This window comes from Neolamprologus multifasciatus, chromosome 7 (assembly GCF_963576455.1).
Source record: "Neolamprologus multifasciatus chromosome 7, fNeoMul1.2, whole genome shotgun sequence".
In the NCBI taxonomy this organism is placed as follows: domain Eukaryota; kingdom Metazoa; phylum Chordata; class Actinopteri; order Cichliformes; family Cichlidae; genus Neolamprologus; species Neolamprologus multifasciatus.
Genome location: NC_140445.1, coordinates 32,422,093 through 32,441,369, shown reverse-complemented (window position 1 = coordinate 32,441,369; position 19,277 = coordinate 32,422,093). Strand labels below are relative to the sequence as shown.

The 19,277-nt window shown below is 37.3% G+C and overlaps 1 protein-coding gene across 1 annotated transcript in view; it reads left to right on the top strand.

Moving 5' to 3' along the window:
- The window catches only part of vsig8a (V-set and immunoglobulin domain containing 8a), an 85,388-nt gene that overhangs the window by 60,470 nt on the left and 5,641 nt on the right, over positions 1–19,277 (top strand). Inside the window, exons 2-6 of the mRNA XM_085165944.1 lie at positions 6,933–7,108; positions 9,541–9,745; positions 11,553–11,705; positions 12,366–12,488; positions 14,749–14,890. Coding sequence (XP_085022070.1) covers positions 6,933–7,108; positions 9,541–9,745; positions 11,553–11,705; positions 12,366–12,488; positions 14,749–14,890 — 799 coding nt within the window. The remainder of the gene's footprint in view (positions 1–6,932; positions 7,109–9,540; positions 9,746–11,552; positions 11,706–12,365; positions 12,489–14,748; positions 14,891–19,277) is intronic.

The following is a 19,277-nucleotide window of genomic DNA, read 5'->3' as shown; positions in this document are numbered from 1 at the left end:
AAGCATTTGTTTAGAGATGTTTCTGTGTCCCTAACAAATGTAAATTAAGGTTCCTCTTTGCCTCTTTTCACTCCCTTACCAAACAGGTTAACAAAAGACAGGATGTCCTCATCACTTCACATAATAATGTTGCAGAATAACTTTAACTATGTACACTGATGTTCTAAAATCTTTTTTTTTTATTTTTTTTTTTACATTTTTCAGCCATCTGTCCAGACAAAAATTCCTCTTAACTAAAACTGACCCCTTTTCAAAATAGTTAGCAGTGTGTGAACAAAAATTGCAGATTAGTTTGTCACTGTGTTGCATTTTCTAATTAATGGCTCAAACAAAAACAAAGGATCAAGGGTTGCGTGGCCTTTGATAGGGCAGCATTTAATTTGATGAATTGATTGACATCAAAGATGCTGTCAATGGGTTTATCTTGATGTTGTTACTGTTCGCTTATTCATGTTTTATAACTAGTTCAAATAGTTTGACAACTGAAACAGAAAAAAGTAACCAACTTTATTTTAATATAGCCACTGAGTATCACAGTGTAGATGACACTAGAGCAAGAGGAAACTGAACAGAGGTGTAATATGGTGAAGGTTTAATTGCTCCTCTTGTTTTTTTGATCATTAACTACCTGACATTAACTTTGGATATGTGAGGGTCAAGTGAAGAATGCCTCAATCACACAGGTCTAGTGACCTCTGGTTGATGAGAAAAATATGTATTCCCCAAATGGTTATAGTTCATTTAATGAAGATTATGTGTGAGTTTAAAAAGGAAGATCTGCAATCATTCATCTTTCCTCCTTTTTATTCCATAATTGCGTTGCACATGTGCAATGACAATAAAAGGCTAGTCTATTCCTGGGTGTTTTGCTCCTAGTCTACTCTTTACTTCACTACTCCTTTCCCTTCCTGTCAAACTTAATACTGTCAACACTTGTCCAATCATCTTCTTGCCTGCCTTGTTTGAGCCAATCAGCCTCCACTCTGTGTTTTAAATCTGTCCTCCTCTTCATTCTCCTTTACAGGCTTCGTGCAACCCATGTCCACGTCACTCAGAGCTCCATTCAAGAATCCATCTTCATCTTCACCACCATGAGCAACTAGAATCCTATAACCACTGGCATTCCATTTTGTCATAATGGGCCATCAGAGTCTAATTGCTAAATACATCAATTTTCTTTTGCAATCATGTTCAATTCTTCCAAATGATCTCTCCTTACATGTTCCTTAAGTATTTACAGATGAGTTGGATTCTTCCATCCAAACTATAGGCTACCTATAGCTAACCACCAAAGCAATCACAAGGTTTTTGATTGGGCATCCTCATTGCAACCAATTTCACTTAGCTGCTAAATAGCAGCTGTTGAATAGCTGATGACACTGTACAGCTCTTGTGATGAGCTTGTAGATAAACACTATTTCATAAGGATTTGGTCAGATGATGACAAAGGTTTCTAGGGAATAATATAGGAAGACTAGTGTTGATGCAAATTTTGTGCAACTTATTGCAAACATTTTCTACAACTATTTGTAGAGATTTAGACATTAATATCACATAGACCTTATCATTTCCTTTTAAACTTTACATGTTTAAGTGTCCAGTGAACTGTACCCTACCAATCAAAACCATCAGTCAGATTAAATTTCCAGTAATTTCTATTGCAGCAATACCAACGCAACATCTCACCAACCATATAACAGTGTACTAGGGAACTGCTCTGTATCTATCTGGAAACTATTCTGCATAAATAGCATATTATCATACTGGTACTTACTGAGTGATATGCAATGCTGAATCTAATCTAACTTCATTGTGCAGGTAGATTCCAGAGGAAGTCCTGAACAGGTTTCGTAAAAGGTTCACATTAAAGTAATTTGGAAAAGGGGAGCAGTGACAGTTTCATGCTTTTAAAGCCCTTAAATGTAATTTCTTCCCACAAAATCCAACCTATTTCTAGACAAGTAATTCCTTTTTTAAAGCAGTTACTCAGAAAACTTTACAGTGTATTTTCAAAGTTTGAAATGAGTGGGTGTGCAAGGTCAAAGAGAAGGTAAGCTGGGTTTTAGATGTTTTTTCTCATAGTGTTCTTTATCGAATAGTGGCCATGGATAAAATGACTTTTTAAAACAGGCACAGAGCATTTAAAATAGCTGAAAAAATTCATATATACATTTTAAAGAAGTGTTATATATGTGTCCTCCTAAGACCTGAACTCTTTCATGGCATGTATTGGCCATTGGCAAGCAACATTTAATATTTTGGTCTAGACAACCCAAAATGTGATGTCCACATATATGGATGCCAGGTCCTTGGAGGCCATAGTACAGTTCACATAAAGCACTTTATCCTCTGCCTCTAATGTGTTTTCTTCATGTGTCTGCTGAAGAGTACCCCACCTTTTCTTGTAGCAGAGACGTGAGCTTTGCAGTATATTGCAGGGGTTTTTTAAGGAAAGAAAAAAGAAAGCAAATAATAAAAAACAGTTTTTCATCACTTTAGACCTCATGTACTCTTTTTTTAATATCTTTTCATTTGAAACCATGGACATTTGACAAATGGGAGGTGTTTAGGTAGTGTATACAACAAATAAGGTGTACAGAAATTGTGTGTTTCCAGGAAGTTCCTTTTTGGGTGGTGGTGGTGGTGGTGGGGGTGGGGGGTATAAAAACAAACCAAAAAATCAATAACAACAAATTTTAATGGGTAATAGGAGAGTGAACAGGGACAGACAACTTAAACAAAAAAAAAACCACACAAAGCGTACTGTAGACAAAGCAGTAATTTGTGGCAGGTGATTTGCTTTCAGTGGAGTTCAGCTCTCTTCAAATTAGCACCCTGAGTTTCCCAGCCATTGTTTGCTCCTTCAGTTTCCCTTGTTTACAGAGAGATTGTATTGCATTGTTATTCAGCTGCCTGGACACTGATTTCCTCAAGCACATTTTGATTGGTTTTCTAAAATTGTACATAGTTTGTATTCATTAACTTGTGATTACAAAAGGAAGAATGGAGGGTGTTGAAAGCAATATTAACAGCTGAATAGCAATATCAAGGTAACCTTTTGTTAAAGTGGTCACTATCCAATCAGAAAGCTTTATGGTAATAAGAAAGGGCTACAGGAGGAGCTCACATTAAAGCAAGAGCAACAGGTATCACACTGCTGTTGTTCCTTTGTATTCCACAGATAGATGTGTGTGTGTGTAGCACCTCCATTCAGGTAATATCAGTATAAAGTATCTATATGAATACTTAATTTTTTTTTTTTTACATGTGACGTATAAACTATATATTTGAGGACACTGTACTCATTATTTTGACCAGCTACTAGCGACTATTTTAAAAAGGAACAGTATGTTTAAACAAAGCCGCTCTCAGTTGAGAACAGGATTTTACCTCAGCTGCCCGCCCTGGCTCTGTGTTTTCTTGTTATGTGCTGCAGTTTTCTTGAGCCCAGGTAAGTACACAGACTGAATCACATGAATCTACTTATGTATGTATAAATGGTAAATATGGTATATTTATCTACTGCATAATACTGTTTTAGAAAAACTAACATTAAGTAAGGCATATTTTTATAGACGGTAATTGAGACCTTCACATCTATTCTCTATTGAAGTCTGCTGAGACATACAGCTCAGTGGTGTTAGTTTTCCATGTTACCATGGCGCCCGGGCTGTCCAATCAGAGATTATGTTTGGAGATGATTGTTGACTCCCTAATGTTCCTGGGACTCACATATGTGCAACGTTTGTGTGCGTGTGTGTGTGTTTTTCCTTTTTTAGGGTGCGGCTCTTATACTGGGCAGCTCTTCTTATTTTCACTGAGAAGTATATTTAAAGTTTATTTTATGTACTATAGACAAACAGAATTATCTGAAATGTAGTTTATGTTTATGTACTTTTTCCCACTAAGCACTTACAGTTGTGGTCAGAAGTTCATATACACTCATTATGGGTATGAATATCATGGTAATTTGTTTTGGCTTTTTAATGATTTATTTGAACTCTTCTATTTCTGGGGTGTAATGATTATATAGCATGCACCTTTAAGAATTTGTGGGGGGGTTTCTGTAACCCACACAGGGTCAAACGTACACATACAGGGTCAAATATATTCAGACAGTCACTTAAATCTTTTAAGTGGTGCTGAAGGCTCTAAAGTGTACTTTAACTAGCAAGGCCAAGCCCTACTAACTTCTCAGTAGTGATCATGATTGACAATGACTGGTGGTTTCTCTTTGTCTACATAAAACATGTTTGGCATCACTCATTGGACTGACAAATGTCATGATCAATGAGAAAGTCCAAGGAACTCAATTAAGATCTGAATTTACAGAAATTTGCAAGGTCTCTTGGAGACATTTCTAAGCAATTACAGATTCCAGGATCATCAGTTCAAACAATTGTACATAAGTACGAGGTATACAAGTGTGTCATCCAGGGGTTATGCAGCATGAACTGGAAACTGCTGGAACACCACTGTCATTTGGCCAGAATGATAAGGTGTGTTTGAAGGAGTAAATGTGGGGCTTTTAAACCTAAAAACACTATAACAGCTGTCAAGCATGGTGGTAGTAGCATCATGCTCTTGGGCTGTTTTGCTGCCAGTGGTACTCATGCAATGCAGAAAGGGGATAGAGTAATGAAAAATAACTATCTTCAGATTCTTCAACTCAAATCAACAGATGATTGAAACTTCGACAGAAGCATGACAATGTTCCCAGACACACATCCTTAACCCTATTGAATATTTGTGGACTATGATTAAAAGCCAAGTCCATTTAATTTGCCAGGAAACCAACATAAATAGACTACAGATTCTAGATAAAATCACAGATAAATTTTTGGGATTTTATCTAGATTTTATCTTGCGTTTTTTTTGTTTGTTTGTTTGTTTTCACCTTTTGCAGCTAATTCAAAATGGTTGCATACCACAAAAGCCAGTTTTTCTTGTTGAGCTTGAATATGCTGGCCTTGTGACAAAGCCAATACAATGATGCAAAGCTCTTTGAGATTAGTTTTGCCAAGAACAGCATAGAGTTACTTATTCTCTGAATCTCATTTTTCTTCTGGAGGGCTGCTTTAAAAAAATGTAACCAGTCTTAAATCTTTCTTAATTTAATTTGTCCAAGTGCTTTTCATATCCCTTTGTGATATTTGGCTAAAACAATTATGTTTTTGTACTCAGCCTTCCTTTAACAAAATATCCTGAATCATTAGATGTGGAGACTGTAAACTGTGGCCCAGTAAGTGTGAAAATAGGATATTTATCACTGACAACAAAAAGAAGGGTTAGATTAGAATCAGTATGTGTGTAATTAATTTATTTTTACTTACAACTGGCATGGCTGTAATTAAACAGCTAGCAGAAATTTCTTAATTCTTTTTATTTTCTTTTTATTGCAAAACAATAGACATGGAGGAGGCTCTGATGAGAAATCAGTCAAATACAGTTTATACACGAGATGATAAAATAATAAGAATATGTAAACATATCTATGTAAACCTTTGGGAATGTAGATATTACTAAGAATAGGGTTTGTTGCAAAGATTCCACAGGAGATGGATAGAGGATGTAATATTTAAGTTTTGTTCTAGATTGTAAAATATAGATATTATAGATATTCTGCATTGTTTTTTCCCTGTTAAAATTGCTAATATGTCTCTTGGGCAGGTGGAGGGATGGGGAGTAGTGGCAGCCTTGAAAGACAGAAAGTGACCTGGTGTTGTCTTTCCAAAGTTGTGTAGCTGCTGCACAGAATGAAGATCTAACTAGCATATTTTGTACACAATATGGTAATATTTCTGATATGAATCTAGATTTAACCTTTTGTTTTCAAGTGAGTTCTGTGAAGTACTTTGTGTTTGATTCCACAAGTTGGCACCTGATGATGATGATGATGATGATGAAGCTCAGTTCTCATTTTGTTTTTAAGGTTTTTTTTGTTTTTTTTTTTGAGGAACAGATGTTTATTAGTTCTCAAGATGCAGAAGCAAGATCCGGGACGATAACTGCAAAATTAAGTTTTGACTGGATGGATGATTTGAGTTGCAGATATTCCAGAAAATGTCTGCTTCTCATGCCATTGCCTCTTGATGAAGTAGGAGAATGAGAGTGGGATATTAATTTGAGAAATATGTTGCAGATGTGTGATACATTTTCCATACAGTGTACATCAAGTGTTAGAGTAGAAATAGATGGTGCAACCTGTCAGTTATTGTTGCTGTTAATGTTTTGAAACAATGCTGTTTGAGTGTCTGACAGGAGCATGATTGATCTGAAACTAAGATGTCTTTACAGACTGTTTGATCTCTAACTTATCTGATCATTTAAGACGTCTCCATGATGAAAATGATTAAAAACATAGTGCTTCTTGTCCTCTTTTGTTTTTGTTTGTTTGTATTGTGGGTTGTTTGTTTTTTTTTGGGAAGGGTTGTCTGTTTAATTCTTGTTGTCTTTTAATTCTTGTTGTCTTGTTTTTCTTGTAGTATTTAGGAATTATACAGTTGGCAGCAGGACGAGTTGAGATAACTGAATATATAATTTATTTTTAGAAGATATTGATGTTTTAACAATTGGAATTCAGCCTGTGATGAATAGTGGTAGATTGATCCAATGCTCAAGGTCATCATTTATTATTTTAAGTAGTGGAGTGAAACTGAGTCCAACCAGCATTGACAGCCAAAGGAAGGCATTGATGCCTGAGTATGTTATGTGACCTGTGCATTATGGGATTGGTAGTGTATTGTCTGCTACATTCCAACTGTGACTGTATAGGAGGAGAGAAGATTTATTTCAGTAAATTGAGTAATCAGAGATTTTTTTTTTGGGGGGGGGGGGGGGGGATTCAGATAGCTCTATCGTCTAATGCACTACCTTATGATGTTTATTTAATGTTTGCATTCCTTTGATGCAAGTGTTCTGAATTTTTTAAGAGCTGGGATACACACAAGGCTTGCAGGTGACATCCAAGGGCCCACAGACCATCCGTAAGGCAGAGGGAGAGAGTGTGACCTTGGGATGCAGCTACAAACCAAGCCCTCGTGACACTGGGGAACTTGACATTGAATGGTCTGTGATCAGTCCAGACACCACACAGAAAGATCAAATGGTAAGAAGTAATGTGAGATCGACCCAGACAATGCTATCTATAAAATGCATACAGGATGAATTTACTAATTGGAGTATTCAGAAGTTTTGTTATTTTATGCCATTTCAAATGTTTGGTAATATTTTGGGTCTATGTACCAGTTATTTTTGAGAATATGTTCTTTGGGACAGATTGTTCCAGTAAATAATTCCACTGTTTCCTTATTATTCATTAACTCTTTCAGATTTTATTCTTTCATGTTGTTGTTAAGTCATGCCTATATTTTTGCATGTCAATCTGACCGGCTGTAGCACTCAATAAAAAAGACTGGCATGCCCTTCACTGAAGCGCATTGAATGCTGTCTCCATTTTCCCATTAAATTATTAGTGAGTCTCAAATGCATTTCCAATAATAGCATCTGAAATTGTTAGCGAATGATTTGAACACGAAGGTCCATGAAATGAAAGATTTCAACATCTCTCACCATACTCAAACAAAGGTTCTGAATACAGCTAAGCGAGCTTATTAATGTTGCTGTTCCTGTTACTCATCACCACAGCAGATCATCTGTTTGAATCTCTTCCTGCCCTCTACATCCTTACCAGCCACTTGCAAATCTTCTCTCACCACACCCATAAACCTCCTCTTTGGCCTTTTTCTTTTCCTCTCACATAACAGCTCCCTCTTCAACATGCTTATCCCAGCATACCGGGTCTCGTTCCTCTTCACATTTCCAAACCAGCTCAATCTTGCCTCTCTTACTCCGTCCCGCATCTGTCAATCTCACCTGAGCTGTTGCTCTGATATACTCGCTCTTAATCCTGCTTATCATTTTCAGTCCCAATGCAAATCTTTGCAATCTTTAACTCAGCTGTCACCATCTCTGACCCACATAGGAGAGCTGTGTTAACTACCATCTTGTACACCATCCCTTTTGGTAGACTTTTGTCATTAACCACTCTATTCACCACAAACTGCATGCACCCCTAATTAGGTGTCAAAAAAACCACTTTACAAAACAATCCCTAAATCTTTTAATCTATTCGGATTTCACATCGTCTTTTTCTATTCTAAATCTCATGTGGTGCACATGCACCCTAAACCTCTAAGTCTAAACTAATGTTCATTCAAGGAGACTGGAGAGTTGATGAACTCTCACTACCTTTTAATTTCACAGGAATTAGTTGTTTATCCCATTTGCCTTTTAAATTAAACAAGTCATTAGTGTTTAAGACTCGGGAGAACGTTTTTCCCCCCTTTCATCTCTCCCTATGCAAAGTCGATACAACGATTGACTAGATCTACTATGTATAATGTACCAATATTAAACACATTGTAAAATTGTGGTCTAAGTCAAAATTTAATGTGATATATTGTAGTTTAACGTATAAAGTAGTAGAGGCTTTGCTCCTAATTGTAAACTACTAGACCTATTTATGCACATGTCCAGCTTCATGTCTTTATTCTTGTTTACTAGGGGGTGGTTTTTGCATAATTCACAGTTCAAAATAATCATCATTTATCCTCTTCTGGGCTTTGGTACTTATTTTAGTTCTGTCTAAAAAAAAAAAGAAGTTTTAGTTTCTGTCTCTTTGAGCCCATTCTTCCTTTTTGCCAACTTTCTTCTGACTGCCTGACAAAGGTTTGAACAGCTGGCAGATGGAGCTGTATCTAAAACTGTGACTGAAATGATGGATATCTTTTTTGACTGACATCATACATAGCCAAGAGTAGAAAAAATGTGGAGCACATATTGCAGGACTTTTGTGTGTGTGTCTTATAGAGGGTATTTTTACTCAGTGACCTCATCACTTTTGCCATGTTTAGTGAACAAAAAGGAAACATCTGAAAATAAGGAACAAATAATAGGTCCTCTTTTAAGAACTTACAACCAGCTAATGAGCACACAACTCTAATATCTGACCAAAAAGAGTATATAGATATGTTAATGTGCAATCAAACAATTTTTCATTTACAAGTCTTGCAAATGGGAAAAATTCTGTCATCCATATAAAACCAAAACCTATAAAGCATTCATTTTGAGTTGTTTCTCTTTGTGATGATGTGCAGATACACTACAGATCTCCCTGATTTGTTCTTGGTTAAATGAGGAAAAAAAATCTAACTGCATTTCCATTTCTTACTAACTAGTTATTATGCCTTTTGGTGCTTGGCAGGTTTTTTTTTTTGTTTTGTTTTGTTTTTTTGCTGCTCCCTGCTGTTGCTGGAAATGAGACTGATGAGTGTTGTGAAACTGAGCCACAGTAAACGTGCTTTAAAAGTAAAACACTGAACTAAAAGAGATTTTTAGAGACCCTCTGAGGCCCAGATTTGGTGGTAATTCAACCAAGCACTCATGGTACATTTAATTTAAGAAGACTGCATGTAACATTAACACCATTTCAGTCAATTGCTGAATTACGCTTATATTTGTCTTTATTTTTTCCATCAGCTTGTATCCTATACCAGTGGCACTAAGTACTTCTATGGTAACCATGCATTTGAAAAAGAGCTCAGCTTTGCTGCTGGTGATCCCTCGATGGGTGACGCTTCACTGTCGATTGCTCTGCTGTCACCTGCTCACACCGCTACCTACCAATGTAAAGTGAAGAAAGCACCTGGAGTGGACATGCACAAGATGTCACTGGTGGTAATGGGTAAGACCAGGCTTTAGGTTGCGTCTCGCTGCATTATTTATGTCCATCACCTTTCCAAACTGCAGTGTTCTTGGTGTTTAGTACTTCAGGAGGCACCTATTCTATTTAAGACTTGTCATGTCATAGTGTGATTGAGGATGGAGAATGCTAGTGATATGGTGCGACAGAGGCAGGTGATCCTCTGCGGTGACCCCCTAAAGGGAGCAACCAAAAGTAGTAGTAAGAAAAAATTATTTATCTGATGACAAGTGAGTCCCTAAATTTGTGTTAAATGGGCCGATTTGATCTAGTGCTTCAACCATTTAATCTGCAATAAAGTTTCCCTGCTTTGTTAGAACATGCATTTTACTCCTTTTTATAACGCATTACAAAACCGATCGCTTAGAACTCATCATTTTTTAGAGTCCAGTAATCAATTGCGGGATAGTGAATACTTGCATGATTGAATTACACAATCTGAAATGAAGGTTCACTTACTAGCTTTCTCTGGACATCAGTCTTCATCAGTAGATGGAGTTTGCTGTGAATAGGCCGGTGTGTTTGCAATTTTACAAATGGAAATGAATGAACTGAAGGAAGATGGCTTTGTCTAAAACTAATGACACTTCACTAAGAGCCATTTGTCAGTGTACTGAATGTTAAAGTTTGCCAGTTGGGAAAAGGAACTTACTTAGTCAATCTCATCTATTTTGAAGACTGAGCAGTAACTGCGGTGGAGGACAGTCACCTCGCTGCCAGACTTACAGTGGAGTATGGTATTAAATAATGTGTCTCATAATGGAGCAGATAATTGATGCAGTCCAACTCTCTCAGAAGTCCTGTAGAACCTACATCCACAAGACTAAACTGAAAGTGTACAACGTATTGTACAACTGTAGTGATGAAACATTCTTCATAAAAATACAAGTTTGCAAGCAATCTCGCAGCTAGGTCTCGGGATAGGAAGGAAATAACATACATTATTGTTTTGCAGTAATGTTTCAATTTAATAAAACATTTTTTGGGTTTAAAATGACCTGAAGAACATAATCTATCCAACCTGGGACCAAATTACCTACCTATATCTACCACAGCCTGAGTTATTTCTCCAATATTTTCCAAGAAGCATTTAAGTGTTCTAAAATTCCAGATAACATCACCTCCCTCCTCAATGAAACGTACACATTGTTAAATAAATATCCATACCACACTCTTATATGTCAGTAGATAACCCATAGCTATTTTCTTGCTGACAGCAACACAAGGCAGTCCTGAGAGCCAGCAATTCATTTTATAGATTAGACTCCTTGTGCGATCGTGTATAGCATAGGTCGTTTGAAAAAAATATCTGGAGAAATTGGGGGGCAGATTTTTGTAAATCTTCTATCACTATGTAAATTGTGCAAATGTGCAACATGCCCAGAGTATTGTGTAACATTTTCAGTCTCACCCTAATGGGTAGCAATTTCGACCCTCTCACATCTCTTCACAACAAGATGGCATTGGTGTCTAAATTGTTCAGCCTTGCCATCATTAGCCATCAAGCTTTAACTCCATAAGGATTTGAAACATTAATTTGTCTTGGAGATGATTTTTTGGGGTGATTCATAAGATTTTATAGCATATCTGAGTTGGAAAACAAAAACAAGAAAACCCTCTGTTTTGTTTGTATATGTGGCAAAACTCAGTCAAAAAGGTTCCCCCTTTTTCATCCTAAAGCTATAAAGCTGTGCTGTTTTATTTCTTTTTCTTTTCCCTTTCCTTTGAAAGGGAAGGAAATAGAATGGAAATGGCAATGGAAAATTATCCATTTGTTGTATGATTTCAGCGAAGCCGTCTGTACCTAAGTGCTGGGTGGAGGGAGGGGAACTGATTGGCAGTCCTGTGTCTCTGCACTGCGAGTCTGCAAAAGGCTCCACTCCCTTAAAATACACATGGAGGAGAGAAAGAGCTGGCTCGATCGCTGATGGAGCCGCACAGAGTAAGTGTGACCTCTGCTGATGTCACAATGATACTGCACATCAAAGAGAATACGTGCATACTCGAGAGTCTATGTATGTGTATATGCGTGTGTTGGAGGTTTGGAGGGGTGGGGGCGGGTGCCTTGGGACTGGGGCACTGTATCATTTGATGCTGTGTGAGCAAAAACTCAATGAAAATCATTTTCTTTGTGAGCGTCTATTATTATGCTAACTTTGTCACCTTTTTTCCAACAAAAATACATTTTTTTCATTGATTGCTTACATGGCAAAACTCCTGGGTGGCAATATTTGATAATAACATAAACCCTGTAGCTTATTTTAAGCAAGACTATTATAATGGTAGCATTTTACCATGTTACTTGCATTTCTCCACATTAGTTCTCACTCTACAACTAGAAACATTTCCTTGTTCTTCCCAAACATATTTACTGCAAACTACATTGATCAGCGCCTTATATAAGCAGGGAACAATAAACACACTGCTTGCATGCATACGTAATGAAAATCTGCTCCAAACCTGCATACTAATGAGCTTCATGTTTTTTTGTTTTTTCATGTAGAGATGGCAGTTTGATCAATTTTCATTTGAGCGCCTTATAATGTACAGTATGTATACCCTGAATTCATCTATGTTTGTTGGCACGTGCTCATTTTCCCAGACAGTGTGACCGGAGAGCTGAAAATCCGCAACCACTCAGAGAGCTTTGCAGGAATCTACCTTTGTGAAGCAAACAATGCTGTTGGAGTAGAAAGCTGCACGCTGAACCTGAAAGCCAACAAACGTAAGAAAGCACGCTCACACAGACTGCTTGTGTTCACATGCATGACGGATGACGCACACATCAGATCATGAAAGACGTGGATGTTCGAGTTCATCCTCTTAAATCTCCTCTCTTTGTAGCTGTGCCAAAATCTCCTCTTTGCTGTGCTTTTCACACACTGTAACATTAGTGTGACGTTCCTTTTATGCTGTCTAACGATGATGGGAGAGGGACGCTTTCCGTGACAAGAAAAACATTTATTCGCTGAAAGTTTTTAGGCTTCTGTTTTTCATCGCTAACTTTTTCCGATGTTAAATCCCAAATTCACACAAGTGTAAAGCTATGATAATTCTGCTGCCAGCAGGTCTGCAGACCCTGTTGGCTTTCTACAATGCAGATGAAACAAAGCAAAAGCCGTGTCAAAAAAAATATGTGGACTAATTAAATACAAGCAGAAACGCTAACCAATTTTAAGTGAGATGCCTTAAATGAGGGCAATCTATGTACAGTAATACATCTAAACAAGACAGATATGAGGGGTATAGCAGAGCAGTTTCACAGGCAATGAATCTGTTGACAGTGAGTGCACCAGTGGGAAGTACAGTCTGTGTTACAGCCTGCCAGTACAGATGAGATCATCATTTAGTTTAAGACTCACACAACCATCTGCATCCGTTGGATCCATAGCACAAGTTTCTTTTTGGGCCTTATGATCTTTGGAGCAGGCCCCAATGCATCTCGTCAGGTCCAGAGCCCCTTGAATAAGTGCTTAGATGTTAAGCTTCGAGCAGTGAATCATTCATAGTCATTCATTTTTATTCCAAGTGCAGGCTTCTGTCCTACACAAGAAGTGTCAACCCTTAGGCTCGTGGCCCTCAACCAAGGATTTGCAGCATAATTAATGGCATATTATGGAATAAAAGCAGGTAGAAACAGTATAAAACTAGCAGTTTTTAACTGCCAGGAAATACATTATTATACATTCATGCTTTTACATCCAAGTCTCAGGAAACCTACGTGTAGTTTTCATTGGACTACACTGATTTGGTCTACTATTGGCAATGGGGACATAATTTAAAGCACAACTGTGTTCTCCAGTAAACTTGAGCTCAGAAAGAGTGACATTTCCTGATCTGATAACAGCACTCAAAATCTGACAGGCATTGATGTCCCAGCATGATCTGACAATGTTTCAGTGTGCAATAATGAAACATCCATGATATGGCTTTAAGGTGTTTTGGGCCCATTGTCCTGCTGCAATATGAATCCTTCTCCACAAAGAGTGCCAACCACAGGGTGACGCATGCCACGTAGCATATCTCTATGAAAACTGGAGTGGTACTCCTCCTTGGTCAGGGTGAAAGTAAAATCACCCTACTATCATTCACTGTGAGCTTGATACACTGCAGTATCATTCTTTCCCCTGTTTGTCTCCTTTCACACACCTGTCTGGTAACACTACAAATCTCAAGCATCCACCATAAAATCCGGATATATTTCATCCCACACAAGAGTTGTTATTCCTCCTGAGTGGTGGACTGCTACTTAATGTATTGATCTTTGGATGGTGTGCTTACCTTTGGTGTGCCTGATCATGCTTTGAATACAACTGTTGCACTTTCTGCAAAGGATTCTTGAGTACCATGCACCGTCACCTTAGAAACCCTCCGCCTATCCATTATTTGCCACAGAGAGAGAGCCCTTCTGTGTTTAGAATAATAATTTGACTTGACTTTTTCTTAGCTATGCTAAAATACTGCTACAGTTAAACAGAGTCAGCAATATTCTGCTGGAAACCCAAGGGATTGCCATGTTTATAACAGGTGAGCAATGGCTGTAAGTTAATTTACTTGAAAAAGCTGCTCATGAGTATATTAAGTATATCAGCCAAGCACTTTGCATGTGTTAGTTTGTGAAAGAAGAGATGTGTTAGAAAGCATTTTGTAGAGCCAAGCTAAAGTGATATGCAAGTTCAAACATTTACTCAAGAAAATCAGAAATTCATAAACCATTTTCAAGTACAGACAGACACAGATAGACAGAGTGAGGCCCATAAGTAATTGGATAACATCACAGTTTAGCCTCTGGTGTACAGAGGCACAGTTCAAATCAATCAAGATGTGACTGAACTGTAGACTTTCCGCTTGGAAAGGGGTTTAACAAAAGTATGACAATTAACTGTTTAGGAATTACAGTTTTTATACTTTTATTTCTTTGAAACAAGATGTTAAAACAGAACTTCAGGGTGAATAACTGAATGTTTTTCATACTTATTTTGCAGCTCCAAACAGAGCTGCTGTGATAGTTGGCACCATTGTTGGTTCCCTGCTCCTCATCTTTATCTTCCTGGTCTTTGTTGTGCTTCTGTACTGGAAGTTGAGCAGCAGACATCGCTATGAGAAGGAATTTTCCAATGACATCAGGTACAGTGCAGACACACCAGTGCATTTTAAGATGATGATGATGGGCAGATAACTTACTTTGCTAAACTTCAGCTTCTATTAGTGCTGAATTTTACCGGCGTGCTGTGAACATTTGGATAGTACATTGTGTGATGGATGTTTTTTTTTTTGTTTTGTTTTTTTTAATCAAAACCGTGACACCAACGGCAGAGCTTTAACAGGCAGAGAGGCAATTAAACTGTAAGATATTAAACAACACACATCAAAGCCATTCAGATAAGAATAGAATATAAATCCCAGATATCAATTAAAACCAAACAAGAAACATGCAAATACAACAAAAGTATAGGGGAAAAAATGACATGACACTCCATGTGGTAACATATCTGTTCTCCACCAGAGCTTTTGTTTAAAAAATGTTATGATTCTTTTTACCTTTTTTTTTTTGTAATTTAAGTGTTTATTGAAGTTATGCATAAAATAAAATGTACAGTATTTGATGGCTTCCCTTGTTCTAAGACTCATGGACAGTAGTCTGGATGACCGCCATCACTTCAAGTACTTTTCCTTCACGCAGGTATGAAAACAAGAGAAAGAAAAGGAACAAACACAACACAACACACAAACAAAGAAACGTGTACAGAGAGATACAGTTTGTAACTATATACATCCAGAGACAGGGCAATTGAAGTAGCAGATGGTGACATAGCATTAGTACATGTTATTATAGAAAACAAACAAAATAAACAAACAAACATTTAAACAACCATTCTTTCAATGATGAATATCAGCGATATCTGGCCTTATAGAACTCGGAGCCATTTTCCCCAGTGTTTTACAAATTTCTCATACTCAAAATTCACTAAAAAAGTAATCTTTTCCATCTTCTAAATCTCAAAAGTTACATCAATCCAGCTGTTTAATGTTGGTGGATCCTGTGTTAGCCACCTTTTGGTCAGTGCCTTTTTACTTGCAGCTAGCAGCACACCAAGTAAGTATTTATCTATACCCTTTATGTCTGAGGGTATGTATCCTAAAAATATGGAGTTGAAATCAAAGTGTAAATATGTACTAAATATGTTTTGCATCATTTTATGGACTTCTCTCCAGTAGTTCTTAATATTCTTACAATCCCAAAATATATCGTAGTGGTGTGCTGTTTTGTAGCCACAGTTTCTCCAACATTCACAACTTCCATCATCATAATGCGCTTTTAAAGCTGGGGTAGTGAAAAAACAAACAACACTTTTCCAGCAGAATTCCTTCCACATATGTGAGTTGGATAAATGCCCTCGCTGTAGTGGGTATTTGGTTTTTAATGTTTTGAGTACAGAAGTTTCTTAACTGTAAGTATCTATAGTGGTCTTGGTTTTCTAAATGAAACGTTTGCTTTAAAGTTTGGAAACTCATAATTTCATCTTCCTTTACAATATCACATATCAATGTGATTCCTTTATCTATCCAGTTTTTAAAACTAGGGTCTATTTGATTTGGTGTGAATTCCGAATCATATGCACACCATTTTAATATTTTTATATCCTTCTCCAGCTTATTTTCTTTTACCACCATTTTCCAAACCACTAGTGTGGCCTTTACCCAAGGATTTCTTATTTTGGAAATGTAGTCCTGTAGATTTCTATCTGCTAGAACTGCCTGTATATGCATATTGGTTATTGTTTTGCATTCAACTTCCTTCCATGCTGCTACATATGAGGGATCGCACCAGTGCAACACTGCCCTGATCATTGCTGAAGTATAGTATTTTTTTAAACATGGTAGGCCCCAGCCGCCGTACTCTTTGGGCAGTTGTAATGTTTTGTATCGTATTCTGGGTCGTTTCCCTTGTCATATAAATCTAGAGATCGGTTTATCCCATTCAATAGAATCTTCTTGATTAATCTGGAGTGGGAGGGTCTGAAATAAATATAAACATCTTGGTAAAACATTAATTTTGATGGTTTCTATTCTAGAGCTTATGCTCAGACATGGGATATGATTCCATTTTGTAAGGTCATCTTTGACTCTTTGATATACTGACATTTATTGTAACCTGCGATTTTTCTGTTTTGCCTTATATGTTGGGCTAGTGGCTCCAGAAATATAGCAAAGAGAAGAGGAGACCAGGCACAGCCTTGTCTCACTCCCCTCTCCAATGTTAGAGGTTGACCTAATCCTAAGCCTCGCAGTCGGGTTATCATATAATGCAAAATGTTATGATTCAATTTCTGTTCTCAACATTCATCACTACAATGCAGATTTTTTTAACACCTTAAATCAATGTGTTAATTTTATTCAGGGAGGGTAATGCAAATATAGTACACATGCTGACCTTATAACTTTTAAAACCTACAGAACGGCTTTAATTTTGGAAGGAATGTCAGACTTCCTATTTGATATAGAGAAAGCCTGACAAAGTGCAAGGTAATGTGATTTAAAAGTACTGTTTTACTACTAAAAAAAACAGAGAAACATGTGGAACATGGTTGCATTTTTCAAGCAAAAGCTTTTAAAATAATATTCTTTGCTTTATGGAGGATCAGTACATAAGATCACTGACTTCTGCACCCTAATTATAGCTTAGGGTAAAGACTAGAAACAAAAATTTAATTCCATTGATTGCCTTTTTTTGTGGCAGATCATAAATAGATAGCTATTGAAAGAAAAAAATGTTATAGCAGTGAGTACTGGTGTATATAATGTTTAAATCTCCAGTAAGCCAAACATTTTTAGCCCAAAGTCTGATCAAGGTTTATGTAAACATATGTGTTATTTTAGAGGTTATATTTTGTAGGTAATATACACTCCACAGAATTGCATTAAGGTTTGGACAGTCAAAACACAAAAATTGTCTTCAGCAAATCCCAAAGGTCTCCACCAGTGGGGGTAAGATCCAGACTCTATGGTGGTAAAAATCCATGTATGAAAATAATGCTTTATGAACCACTCATTCACAATTTCGCCTCAGCGAATCCAAATTCGGGGGGGTCAAACAAACTACAACTTGACTTAGAACTGTTTTCATGGGTGACAGTCATGCGTTTGGCCCATTTTTGCACAACCTGCTGGATTTGTTTACTTTTTTGCTTTTATCTTACCTGATAGCCTTCGGGGCTTTCTACCCGAAAGCCTCTAGGCTAACTTCCCCCGCTATTAGCGTCAGTCAATCCTACCTCCAAATACATCATTTCACTGGCTTGAAAAGATTTTGTAAAACTTTGCCATCCTCTGTAACTCTCTGCAGATTTCAAAAGCAGAGGATGTTCAAAGTGCATAATGTAAGGCAGTATTAAACACTGGCATGTAAACCATCTAAAAGCACTTTTGAAAAAAAACTGAATTATTTAAAGTAAAATAAAATGTGTCCCACAAATATTGAAATAAATATGCAGAGAATGGAGTTCAATACATCCATCCATTTTTTGCTTATCCATTCAGTGTCATTCATACTTCTGTTTAGAATCATCTAACCCTATTAACTGCATGTATTTAGATAGTGGGAAGAAGCCTGAGTACTCAGAGAGAGCCAGTGCAGATACAGGGAAAAAATGTGAACTCCACACAGAAAGGCCTCAGCCAGATGGTGGAGTCACACCCAGAACCTTATTGCTGTGAGGCAAAAGTGCTGCCCCAAGAATAGTTTTTATTTTAGAATTATATTTTTTCTGCTGTCTGGAAAATGCTTGCTAAGATTTTTCTCAACATATTGTCCAATATATTGAAGGATATGCTAATTTCCCTGTCTACAACATTTTAGTGGGATTCAAATCTGGACTTAAACCTGGCCATTCCATAACCCTCCCTTCCTTCTTTTTAAGACCTTCCTTGGTGGACTTGTTTGCCTGTTTTGGATCATTATCCTAAGGTCCAGCTCCAGCTTTTGGACAGATGGCCTCACATCATCTTTAAGCAGTCTTTGATGATGCAGAATTCATGGCTAAATCAATGACTGCAAGCTGTCTGGTCCCTGAGGCAACAGAACAACTCCAAATCATAACAGCAACATGCTTCACAGTTCGTACAAAGTCCCTTTCCAGAAAAGCTGCCTTTGGTCTGCGTCAAACATGTCTGCTGTTTAAAATACTTTGGAGCTATTTTTAAATCCCATGAAAGACTCACAGGCATCAACAATGTCTTTACTTAAGGCCTTAGAGAGCTCTTCAGATCGTGGCACGATGACACCATATACCTCAGCAGCAGAGAGAACACCATGCCCTTGATGTCAGAGGTTTAAATAAGACAGGTAACTCGCTTCTAACGCGTTTACATTTCAAATACATCAAACATGCACAGGATGTATGTATTTTTTCACATTATTGCCTATGTAATTCCTGCTACATTTACTTGTTTTTTTTGTTTTTTTTGTACTTTGGCAGGAATGTTCAAAAAAGGCTTTGATGACCGTCACTGC